A 12702-nucleotide genomic window follows, 5' to 3' on the forward strand; every position below is an offset into this window, starting at 1 on the left:
ACCTATAAACTCTTTGACTTGTGAGTCAGACGATACCAGCCTAAAAAGGCTCTTACACATTCAACATCTCTTTTTGATTGTACAGCTGATTTGGCATAGGCAGATCTGATTTTAGCGACTTTTAATGCTTCCTCAGGAGGGACATATTGCATAGCATTTCTGATCCAATGTATGCCCCTCTTTGGCTGCCAGGACTTTGATCCAGTTAAGTGCTTTCAGGGTTATGCTTGGTGCATCAGGCAATAATGTAGAGGGAGGGAGTGTGCTTGCTTGTCTGTTTTTCTTCCACTAATATCCCAGTGATATTCACCTGGCATATGGTAAATACAGATTCATTACAGCTTTTATTTACCTGTTATACTGGTGGTTCAGAATGTGTATGTGTCCTCTGGTAAACGGGTTTTGAATTTTTACTTTGCAAGGGAGTGCCCAAGCCAGAGGTTATGAGGAAGGGGCTATGAGGTAAGCCAGAGAATGGTGGGCTTAGCTACATCACAATGAATATTTATAAATGTCCCTAGAAGAACACAGATGAGCAACAAGGTTCTTCTCTCACTAAAATTGAATGTCACACTCTTTTGGTCCTGTGAACTTTCTTTGTATGCACTGGAACCATTTCCATTGGAGGTTGTGAACATGATCCTAACCCATGGCAGAATACTTCCCCCTGAGCCTAGGACAGATTTATGGGAGCTAAGGGCTTACTTTTCTGCCTAGAAGAGGTAGTTGAACAGAGGTTTAGCTTAATAAAATTATTCCAGGCCTTGAAAGGAGCCAAGCCAACGGTAATCTTTTATTGCATTTTGAAATAAAATGGAAATAAATTAGTCTTAAATGTATATTCTTCAATATACATTCACTTTGTCAGTATTATATCTTTGACACCTTGGCCTTTATTCACTTCTGACTGCCTTGCCAGTTATTTTCAATAAACAGCTGATCCAGGGGGAATGTATTTTAAAACTGGGCTCTGACTCCACAGTGGGAGTATCAGTATGGCAGAATGCTGGGAAGGCTCCAGGGTCGTGAGTGGGAAATGAAATGTGACATGCAGCCATAATGTCAGGTGTTTCTGTGTGTGTTGCTCTACTCATATTCCCTGGCAATAAACATCCCTTGCACAGGACAGGCCCCATACCACTCAGGACAAAGTATTTTCAAGTCCTGTAATTAGGTGATTCAAAGTTCTAGTAGGCTTGCCTTCTATAGAATCCTAGAATGGCTTGGGTTGGAAGGGACCTTAAAGATCATCTAGTTCCAACCCCACTGAAGTGGACAAGGACACCTTCCACTAGACCAGGTTGCTATACATGCTTTGTTTTCATTTGTTATAACTGATTGAAGAAAACAAGGAGTTGCAGGAACTGATCTCAGTACATCCATTGTCCTATACTTCTGTCCTTTTTCATAGACACAGCGGGACCTTCAGGACAGATGCAACCTTTTCTTCTCAGTTCATGTATTTATGTCCTGTGATCATAATTGGAGCCTGTAGGCAACATTCATACAACTTGTAACATGCTTCAATTTGAGTAACAGGTGCTTGTTACAATTCCATCTTCTTGCTAGTCAGGGCAATGAGCAAAATAGCAATGACATCATTGTATTTGGAGATGGTGAGGTTTGGCTGTTTCTCTTTTATCTAAAAATTTTCTGGGCAGGACATCTGGGGACCTGTTTGGGATCTGGTACCCCATTGCTACTTTGAGAGGGCCATAGCTGCTGGGGAAATTGAACAGCACAGTATCCAGCAGGACTGGGAAGGGGGTTTTTCTAAGCTTAGAGTTCAGCAACTGTGAGTAAAACTGTGCATTCAGGCTGTACTTGCATTTAGCAGGGTGTTCCTCAGCTGGGTGGGTGGTGAGTGAATCAGCAGTGCTCTACTCTACTCAAACTCAGCTGGGCTGGTGGGAGTGTCATTACCAGAGGGTACTGAACCAGCTCTCCAGGTAGTAGTCCTTTCCTGATGGCCAACTCTTGCTTTTATGGATGTGCTAGTGAAATGTCCCTTCCCCTACAAGAGGCAGTGAGATGCTGACAGCTTCACTGCTCTGCGAGTTGGTTCTTGACGGGCATTTCAGAGCTGCCAGGCCTGCTAGTAGTGAAAAGTACCTTCAAAGAAGGGCAAATTTTATTGCTACTGATATTCTTCCACTGCCATTACAGATAATGTATAACATATCTGCTGGTCAGTGGGAAAGCTTGGGACTTCAAGTGGAGTACTGTGGGGGAATTTTTTTTTTTAATAGAAGCAGATGTACCCTCTCAAATATCTATTTGAATTTATTTTTTGAAACCATCATAAAACATATCTGAGATGTGTGTTGAGTCATATATCTGGGAAAAAAATATAAACATGCAGGGTATATTCTGATTGACTTCCTGTTTTCGTGGCATCACTCTAACAACGTCCTGCTGCAACTATGCATATCCTAGAATATAAACATGCTCTCCTTTTCCCTAGCAAAAGCTCACATTTCTCAGCTGCCTTGTGGATCGAAAGCTACCTGGATTTGCTGCTGCTGTTTTTTATCCAAAGCAAGGACATTCTGAGTTGGCACCTCATGACTCTCTATTGTGCTCTGCTTTAGCATGTGACTGTGCATGCTGAACGCTGGGGACAATTTGGCTATTCACACAGCCCTGCCATGGAGGCCTTGCTGCTCATTCTGCACAAGCATTGATCTTTTCAAACAATCAAATCCATAGATGTCAAGGCCAGGGATTTGAAAAGGGTAAAGCAAAAATCTATTTGGTAGCTTAATATTGTCGGTAAGGCAGACTGCTGGTCAAAATGCATAATGAAAACTTCTCTGCACTTAATGATAATTCAATAGAAAGAGCTGTGATTGCAGGGAGGATTGCAGCTAGAAAAGTTGTTGGTTTTCTCTTCAGCTGCTGAAGTCTCCTTAAGGCAGCCACAGCCATCAGCTTGCTGTAAATGCTAGTGAGTCTTGCAGGGCAATCTTTAAAGTGAGAATAAAATCACAGTTTAACTTCTATAATGCAGCACAATTTGTGTGGATGGGTATATTTTGATATACAACCAGAAGGAAGATCCCACAGCCGCACAAAGGTGCTGGGGCATGTCCAGAGAAGGACAAAAGCTGGTGAAGGGTCTGGAGCACAAGTCTTGTGAGGAATGGCTGAGGAAGCTGGGGCTGTATAGCCTGGAGAAAGGGAGGTTCAGGGGTGATCTGATCGCTCTCTACAACCACCTGAAAGCCAGGTGGCATCTGCCTCTTGTCCCAGGCAATCAGCAACTGGACAAGATGACACAGTCTTAAGCTATGCTCAGGGTGGTTTAGGTTGGACATTAGGAAGAATTTTATCACTGAAAGGGAGATTAGATGTGGGAACGGGCCACTCAGGGCGGTGATGGAGTCCCTGTCCCTAGAGGTGTTTAAGCAAAGATTGGATTTGGCACTTGGTGCTATGCTCTGGTTGACAAGCTGGTGTTTGGTCACAGGTTGGACTCGGTGACCTCAGAGATTTTATCCAACCTAACTGATTCTGTGAACTGGATCTCTTCGGTGGTAGCTTCCTCCTGCCCGTCGCACCAGCTGCGGGCAGCACGTTGGTTGTGTCTCGCCGCACAAGCCGGTGCCACGCGGAGTCAGCCAGCACAAGCCGAGGTGCAGCAGCACAGCGGAGCCAGGCGCTGCCCTGGAGCCAGGGCACAGCCGGTGAGGGGCTGACCGAGGGGCAGGCTCGGGGCGGCTCACCCTGCGGGCCGCGCCGCGCTGCGCTCACCTGCGCGGGGCGGGGCGGGGCGGGCGGTGCTCGCTCACCTGGGCGGGACGCGCCGCTGAGTGACGGGCGCGGCCCCGCCCCGCGGGCACGGGCGGTGCCTCAGCTGCCACCCAGGCGCCGGCGGGGGCGGGCGTCGAGCCGAGCTGGGGTAGCCGCGACGGGCACCGGGACGGGCGCGGGGCCGCCATGGAGCCCCCGAGGGACCAAGGTAGGGCGTGGGGTGGGCGCTGCCGCTGCGCCCCGGGCGGCTGGCGGCGCTGGCGCGGCGGGGGCGGCGGTGGTGGCTCTCGCAGCCCTTCGCTGCTCGGCCCGGAACTGCCCTGCCCAGCCCAGCCTTGCCGGGCCGGGCAGCGCTGGGGCCGGGCGGTGCGGAAGGGGCTGCCCGCGGCCTGGGCAAGGCTGCGCCGGCCGTCGGCTCGGGAAATGCGGAACCGGGGCCGGGCGGCGGAGCACGGGGCGGCTGCCGGGCCCCCAGCCGCGGCTGCACGGGCAGCGCATCCCGGCCTAACCGCGGCGCTTCGCGGGCAGAATAAACTTTCTACTTTCACCCTGCAGTAAAAGTAAAGCTCTTCCATTATAGAGTGTGCGACTTTGGATTGACCAGCGCTGTTCGCAGGGTTTGTTCCCTTTTAGTCGTCTCCAGCCCGGGGTTGCTCCACAGCTGGCAGCTCTGTTAGGGCAGCTGTCCCTCGGCCCCTGAGCGGCAGCAGGGCTGGCGCCTCTGTGGTGCTTCACTGGTGTGCCTTTTGCCTGGGAAGACTGGTGTCCTGGCTGCCGTGCCTGCAACACTCTTCCTAAAACTTCATGGTTTATTGAAACCAAAATCCTTGGGACACCTTGCCCAAGATAATAGTGCCCTGATAAAAACTGACATGAATGCAAGCAAAGCACGTTCTCTTGCTGTATAAGCTTATCCCACAGAGGTGTATTACATTTATCCAACCCATTCACGAATCAGTTGGAGCCTTTTATATGGTGTGGTACTGAACGACATGCCAGCTGCTCTCCTCTAGACGAGGTAGGGCAGGCTGGGGTCACTAAGTTACCTGCAGCAAGCTGGCAGGGCTGCTTGGCCCAGCTCGGTGTCTGTGCCCTTGGGCTGATTTCATTCAGGGTTTTCCTGCTTGGCATGCTGGGGATGGCAGGAGGCCTGCACTTGTGGCGGCTGGGATATTGGAGGTGCAGGAGCTGCTGGGAACGTACCCCTTATTCTGCCACAGTCAAGCTTTGTGCTCTGCTAGCTGAGCAGGCGCCAGCCTTGATTTGCTCCCAGCTGAGTGTTTCGAGGATTGTGTAGTACACTTGTAGAATCAACAATGCTTTCTGAGTTTCTCTGTATTTACAGAAAAGGTCAGGCTATCTCTGCCTGAGCAGAAGGTAATCTGGTGAGGAGCTGAATCACCTCAGGGAGGTTTCTTCAACCATTTTGAAGTCCTGTGTCTATCTTCAATATAGGTATAAATTAAAAACAGAACAAACAAAAAAACCCCAACAAACTCCCCCAAAAAAGGAAAGAAAACAGCTCCCAAACCCTATTCTTGGGTACCACCAAACAGAATTGTGCCAGCAAATAGCACAACTGTCAGTTGCTTCAGAATTCTGATTGCAACTGCAGGAGCATTAAAACTGGTTTCAGTATTTGTTTCAAAGTTCTTGAGGCTATAAAAAAGGCAAAGGTTGTTATTGCAACTGCAGGGTCTTGAACATCTAATGATGGGAAAGGAGAGTAAAATAACATGATCTTTTGAAAAACTGTGGTGACAGTCCTGATACTTCCTAGAGGCTTGTTTTGCTGTTGTACTCATTTCTGTTATAAATTGCTTCGTACTAAGAGGGTATTGCACCTCAGGATGTTTATCAGAATAGTGTACCTAGTGTGATGCAAGGGACTATTACAGAGCAAAGGTGGTGCAACACCTTCTTCCTCTGCCTTCTTTTTGGAGTAATTATGCTGTTTTCTCTTCATGGTGAGGTGGAGATCTGCAGATACAGTGGGAAAATCTAGAATAGTCAACACACTTGTGCCAGTTGATTAAAGGCTTCTAATACCCTGCCAATTAGACTTCAAAGACCACCTTGGCAAACTGGAGTGCTTGCATTGGAAACTCCTTGATGATACAATATTATTATTCACTAAAGCCAACATATATGGTTAAAGTCCAGGCCATCAGGTCCTGTCTCTGGTGCCAGTGTAAACCTTCTGGATTACCACTTCCAAACAGAAATTAATTTGTGTAAAATTGTGAGTCAGAGGTTGCACTCTTTGTTGTTATGGTGACAGCTTTCTCACATAGCGGTAATTAGGAAGAAAATCTAGGTTATGGTTAAGACTGCAGCCAAACTAGATGAGGCTAATGCTCCAGGTGTAGAACGTGCTTAAGTCTCTCCTCTCTCTTGAGCAGTCAGATTTGGCAGCAGTCCTTAAGATGTTGTTCCTAGCCTACTACCAGCAGCATCAGAATCACTGGGCAACTTTTCACTTGAGATGTCTTTGTTTTCAGTGAAGGGATATTTGGACAGACTGGATGGCTCCAGGTGATTCTCAGTGCACTCCAACAGCTCTGGAAATAGGTCTCCAAGCACTCAGAGTCTCTTGCTCTGTGATTACAGGCACCAAAGCAGTAGTGGCAGCTCAAGCCAAATGGCTATAATATTATCCTGAGATGAGGAGTCCCTTGTTCTGTTGCTTTTCTTTAACTTGTCATGAACAAAAATCTGATTCACTCTATGGACTTAGTTGCTGAATAGATTAATAACTGCAGTTTTGCTTTTACAAAGATGCTGTTGTCCCCTCTTCGTCCCTACTCCCCCTGCCAAAAGAAAGCAAAACAACAAAACCACAACCACACCTGATTTTGCTTGCAAAATGAGTCTCTCTCTGACTTGCCACTGTTACTGTTGGTGCTGGTACAGTTTCTCAGTGGAAAAATAAGGATGAAGCTGCCCCTACAGTGTAAGCAGTGTTCTGAATGAGGAGACTGTGCGATTGAGCAGTCTCACAAACACATGCACCACAGCACAGATATCTGGTAATGATCCATCTCCAATGTTGTGTTCAGGGTTCCTCTTATGCTTCAGCAACACTTCACTTATGTAATTTTTTGTCTTTCAAAATCTTCAGGCTTTTGTGGTACTTAAAAGTAGTCCCATAACACTACATGTGATTTCTTGAGAGACTATGTAAATCTATCTTTTCCTGTAGCCTTGATTTGTACTTTCGGGGCTGACAGAGTAGACTTTAATATTCTTTTTTGTGTAGAAAGAACTTATTGTTGGCAGTAGGGCAAAGTTTCCCCCATTGTCCTGTTGGACAAAGCTGCACCTTTTCCTACTGCTTTATTTGTTTTCTTATCACTAGGTACTTGCAGTACTGTAGGTATGATTTTTTTTTTTTCACTTAATATGCAATTGTGAAATCAAACACTTGTAAGTAAATACAAGTGGACAGCTGTTGTGGGAACTGCAAAGAAAGAATGATTTCACTGAGCTGAGTGTCTGTAGCAGTGACTTGAAGATGACAGAAGTATCAGAAGGTTTACGAGTTGGTCCCTTGAACAGCAGCAGTCTTTCATTTCTTTTGCAAGAAAAACTGTATTGGTGGGGAAAACCTTGTTCTGACTGAGGCTGAGGGTCCTGATGTGATAAGGTGGCATTACATAGTTATTTGATGGCACTGCTGTCCTCTCTCAGCAGTGCATGAATGAGGTACAGAAATGTGGGGGATCAGTGTGCTGTGTTGGAGGGATGCTGGAGCAGCTGATGCGCAGCTGTTGGGTGGGCAGCTGGAGGCTGGACCAATGTCAGCTGTTCCTGCCTTCTGCAATGCTTGAGCATTGGAGGGTAACTGGAACTCTTCATTCATACTCACACCCACTTCAGTAGGGTATGGAGAAGGGGACCAGCCCAGTGCTCCAACTGTGGAAAGAATCTGTTGCTTGTGGTATGCATGGATCTTTTTCCCTGTTCCCTGCAATGACCACTGTCCCAAGCAGTCAATGCAGTCCTTCACTCATGCAGAGTAAGGTCTACTCTCAGACCTTTTAGTGCAGGGAAAGCTTAGCTAAGGATCTGTGTCCTTTAATCCTCCAATGAGGCCAAGCTGTAAGTGCTCAGGGCTTTTAAAATCCCCAAACTACGTGAAACTGATGCAATTCCTTTTTATTCCAGTTTCCCACACTTTGAAGCAGCCCACGAGTTCCCCCTTGCTCCCACTGCAAATGCCTACCAAAGCAATGGGAGGCCTTGGGGGCTCAGGCTGACATTTCTGGCCTAGAATAAAGCACTGCAGCTTGGCTTCGGTTTAAGAATGTGCTGGTGGAGGCTGAGCAGGTGCCTTGCTCTGCTTGATCTGGATGCTTTATGGGTAAAGTGGGAACAGCTGGTTTTCATGGCTGAAAGTTGGCTGCCATCTGTTAACACCTCTCCTGGCCTGGGCACGAGCGCTGTTGAGCTGCTATGAACTGTGCTTGGAGGCTGCAGAGCGCAGCCCCTTCCATCTGCAGGGGCTGTCAGTAACCACATACTGCACTACTCTGCCTTGGGAATGTTATCTCTATTCATTTTTATGTCATTCATATCTCTGTTCATGCTACTGTCTATCTTTTATGTACATTTTCCCCCCCTTGTCTTCTACAGCTGCTGAATACAGCAGCCTTTGACTAACAACTTCTGCTTTGTGAGCCAGATGTCACTATAGTCCCAGGAGGAGCTGGGTGATAAAGGAAGTGGGTGTTGGGGCTTCTGATGCTTTCTGCCATGCACTGACCCTGCTGGGTAAGGACATCCCAAAATCTGCTTTTGTTGCCTGAGTGTTGTAAAGGCTGCAAAGGCTTTGTCCTGTTTCTTCACAACTGTTTGCTCCTTTAACAGGAGAACGTCCTGGCAGTTTTTATTGGCAGGAAGTCCCTCAGCCAGTATAGAGAAAAACAAGGGACTAGATTTGCCATGTAAAATCAGTGAGCTGTTTGTGGATTGCTGATTCCTGAGGGTGCTGGATATTGCTGCAGGTAAGGGACGATATGTGCTATATCTCTTCAAAAAGTGATGTTTCCATGGCAGCAGATACAGTGCAGGGAGTGTTCTTGAAACCCAATGTTTCTTGACCAATTTTCAAAAGAAAATAATCCAAACTCTTCCTTCTTAATTTAATAGGAGAGAGCAGCAGTGTTGTTTGCTGAGCCCTGTGCAGCAGACACCTGATAGGTGTGGGGGTTTTGTGCTTTTATGAGATGCTGCCCTCCAGGTAGGAGAATGATGATCCCACTGTTGCCTCCACTGGAGTCTTTGTAATATGGGCACTTCTAATTTGAGATTTCCTATATGGAGGAAGGGGAGGTGTTTACCCTTGTTCTTTTAATATCCTGCAGTGAGTAAGCAGAAAAATGTCAAACAAAGGGTGACTGAAAGGGAAAGCAGGCATTAAGTGAGATTAAGCACTAAATTGAAATGCTCTTGTTCAGCCAACACAGTCACTCTGTATCAGCTTCAATTTAAGTCTCCAGAGGGACAGCTTTCTCTCCTGTTAAAGGTGGAGTGTTTTCAAAATTGCTCATATTTGGGTGTGTTAGCCAGAGTGATTGGGAACCTTCACTCAAAAACCTAGTATTGGAGGACAGGCTTTCTACTGCAAGCCTTCTGTTTTGAAAAGGGCTGCAGTAACAGACCAGCTACCCTGAACTTTCTAATCTGGATCTCTCCTGAAGGTTCAGTGTCACTCCTGCCATTTCCTCTTACTTGTCTTCCTCCTTTTCCTCTGCCTCTGGTTAAGGGAGCAGAAGTGAAAGAATATATAGCTGTGTGTTGGCTTTGGCTGTTTGGCAAGATGATACCATGAGTTGGGCTGACTGGTCTGTAGTATCTGCTATGAAAACACTTATTTCTGGCAGAGGTGTAGATGGCTGTATGGATTTTCTGCTAGTGCGAGTACAAGTACAGCTGCAGGAGTCTGCAGCCACTTGTCCCTGGGTGGGGTAGGGGGAGCAAGACAGCACTGGCTGCCAGCAAATGCTCGTGTGTGGGAAAAATGCTCACTGTGCTGTTACTTGCTCCTGAGCAGAAAGGGGTGGATTGATGCTATCTAGAGAGAAACCAGCACTACTGCTGTGGTGTGAATGCTGTCACTGAGAGGCAGCTTTCCTGTTTTGCAAGCTAACTTCTCTATTCCAGAGTGTGAGAGCAGAGCAATAAGTGTCCTTGGATGCTGACTGACAGTGAAGTGGCCCAGCAAATGCTGCCTTGGCCAAGCCTGGAACGCTCCCTTTTCTGCAGAACTGAGGTCTACAGGTACATGCTGTGACACGTGTGGTTTGGAGTGACAGGCTTCTGAACTGCCCCTCTTCTGCTTGTAGCTTCCCAGCAGAACAAGAAATGTACACTGTGCTTAAAAACTTCACAGATAAAGAGGAAGCACACTTTGTGTGTGTACATGGAAAGAAAACCTCATTATTTTTAGTGTGGTTGAAATATTAGCAGTCTAATTCAATAATAGTCTAATCAATAATTCAATTTAGAAAAATACTATTATGCAGATGAAGTCTTAGTAATAATAAAGCTAACATACAAACTTAGTTTTTGCACGTTTTTCTTGGTGGTTTACTCATCCTACCTCTGGCTTCTGAGGCTGGTAATATTGTTTTAGTGGTGGCAGGGGCATTAGAGCAAGTTATCATATTGTGACTCCTTTTCTGGGAGGACTAGGATGGTGGTGGTTTCTTCCTCACTGTAGGATCCACTGGAATCCTTCTGTTTGCTTTTTACATATCTGTCGTTTCTTTCATGGCTTTTCAGGCTCTGTATTTCATCCAAATCTATTCTATAAAGTGCCTTTTATATATGCTGGGTATTATTCCTTTGTTCTGTTATCTCTATAATAATTTTGTCCAACTGCACATCTCAACTGGTGACTGCTGACTTTCTTACAGCCATGGGATCTCCATTGTCAGCTCTGTGCTCCTTTACTTGTACCATGCCTGTATTCTCACATTCTGTGTCTCTGCTGAGGCACACCAAGTAAAACAAACCCTCAAGCAAATTAAGAAGGGTAGAAACAGAGCAAGGCTGACAAGTCTCTAGTCCTGGGGCCTTGCATGCTTGGCTCAAAGCTTACGTTCTGTCACTAGCAATGCCTGTGTTGTACTGTGGAGTAACGAAGAGGCTGGGGAGCACCTGCAGCTTGCTGGGGGTGGTGGGTTAGGCAAGCAGAGGCAGAAGAACAGGTATTTTTTCCTGTTTAGCTTTCCCTTGTTTAGCAGCTAGAGGGAAGTGGTGCTTCATCAGAACCCCCTAACCCCGTAAAGAGATGAAAAGATGTGCCAAGGGAGGCAACCTGGGCTGGAGTTGGTGTTTTCAGACAGGTGCTCCTCTTGTGCTTTGCTATGATTGGACTCTTATGTATGACACTGGCATTGGTTCATGAGAAAAAGCTCAAAAATGTTGAAAACAAAGCTTTGTAAGTAATGTTTTTTAACTTCTCCTTAGCCTGGCAAAGCTGTGTATTTCAGTTATGAGCATTGGGGATGTTGCTTGTATCTGTTTTGCATTGTTTACTTTTTGCCTAAAGTATTTTAATTAAACTACTAGCAGGGATCCCAAGATGAGCAAGAAGTGATCTTACTCATGTATCTTTGTTCTCTGCCTAAATGTGTATCACATCATGACATTAGAAAGTCTTGATTAATTTGATCAGGATAGCAGAATTTGAAAGAAATTCCTCTTATGCTTCTACTTGAGTTCTCTCTGTCTGATGTTTATTGCAGTGTTCAACAGCAATCCAGTCCCTGGGAATAACATAGCAGTGGACATTTGCAGCTGCTGCCAGGACAGGCTGCCTTTGAAGAAGGCCATTTCACTGAACTTGCATCTTCTGAACTTGCATCTTCTGTAGTCTCTGCAGGAGAACGTCAGAGTTCTGATATGCCCCTTGCTTTTCCTCACACAGGTTCCCAGGAATGGGGCTGTATGTACAAGGACTTGCTTATAAGCATCTTTAAAGAAGCTGTCCTTTAAGTAGGAACCAGTACTTCCTACTCAAAAGAAGGGTCTGGGTTATGAAATGGGTACAGCTCCCACTGACTAGAGTGCACCTTTCTCTGTAGTGTCTGTACTGTTACATAGAAGAGAATTCCCTTCAGCACATCTCAGAAGTGTTTTGCCTGCTTCTGAGGAGTTTTAAAAGCAGGGTGAAGGCAGAGCAGAAAGCCCCTGGATCAATCACTGTTTTTAACCTGCTGACTGCTCAGAGCTTTGGTTACTGCTGGCAGAGGTTAGTTCTGTGCCTGCACACACACAGGCCTCGGAGTGTGTGAGCGGATCACACGCGCTGTGCAGGCTGTTTCCATAGCACCAAAAAGTCTGCGCCAGGCAGTCCCTGAAGAGGCTTTGCTGAGCAGCTGACGTGCATTCAGGACTGAGGAGCATCAGAAGTAGTACCAGCCTAGGCATAGGGTGGGAATGGAGCCTGATTTAAATATTGACTTTCCTGTTGCCAGATGTCTCTGTCTTGGCAGAAGGAAAGCAGGCTGTTTTACTGCAATGTGCTTTTCTTTGAGCTGTGAGCTCTTAAAAGCACCATTCATGCTCTGTTTCGTCTCCTCAGCAAGCTGCTTGCAAGATGAGTGTTCCAAAACTGTATTTTTTTATTTTTTTTTTACAGGGAGTTTGTTCTTGAGTAAAAGGAAAGACCTGAAATGACTTCTTGTCTTTCTCTTAAGCCTGCTCTGGTGCTTGCATGGCAGGTATGTTTTACCTTCTTGTGCTCTGAGTTCTGACAAGCCTCTTTGTCTGTTGCCTGGGCAGACTCTATAGGTGCTGTGCAGCTCTGGTATCCCAAGTATGTCATGTAGGAGCCCCTCTGCAGCTTTGGTATCCCAAGTATGTCATGGGCCTTCAAGAAAGGGATGGGTCCATCTGCTGTGTTCAGAACATTGCCTGTGGTCTGTCACCACCTCTGAA

The 12702-nt window shown here is 46.4% G+C and overlaps 1 protein-coding gene across 2 annotated transcripts in view; it reads left to right on the forward strand.

Moving 5' to 3' along the window:
* Window positions 1-3845: 3845 nt before the first annotated feature.
* The window catches only part of TPD52 (tumor protein D52), a 40709-nt gene continuing 31852 nt past the window's right edge, over window positions 3846-12702 (forward strand). Inside the window, exons 1-2 of one of the 2 annotated variants that reach the window (XM_041464505.1) lie at window positions 3905-3961; window positions 12404-12485. In XM_041464505.1, coding sequence (XP_041320439.1) covers window positions 12479-12485 — 7 coding nt within the window. In that variant the 5' untranslated portion in view covers window positions 3905-3961; window positions 12404-12478. Of the gene's footprint in view, window positions 3962-12403; window positions 12486-12702 lie in introns of both variants that reach the window. The other variant, XM_041464504.1, reaches the window with a different exon arrangement.

The sequence above is a fragment of the Pyrgilauda ruficollis genome, unplaced genomic scaffold, assembly GCF_017590135.1.
Source record: "Pyrgilauda ruficollis isolate IOZ18807 unplaced genomic scaffold, ASM1759013v1 scaffold18, whole genome shotgun sequence".
NCBI lineage: Eukaryota > Metazoa > Chordata > Aves > Passeriformes > Passeridae > Pyrgilauda > Pyrgilauda ruficollis.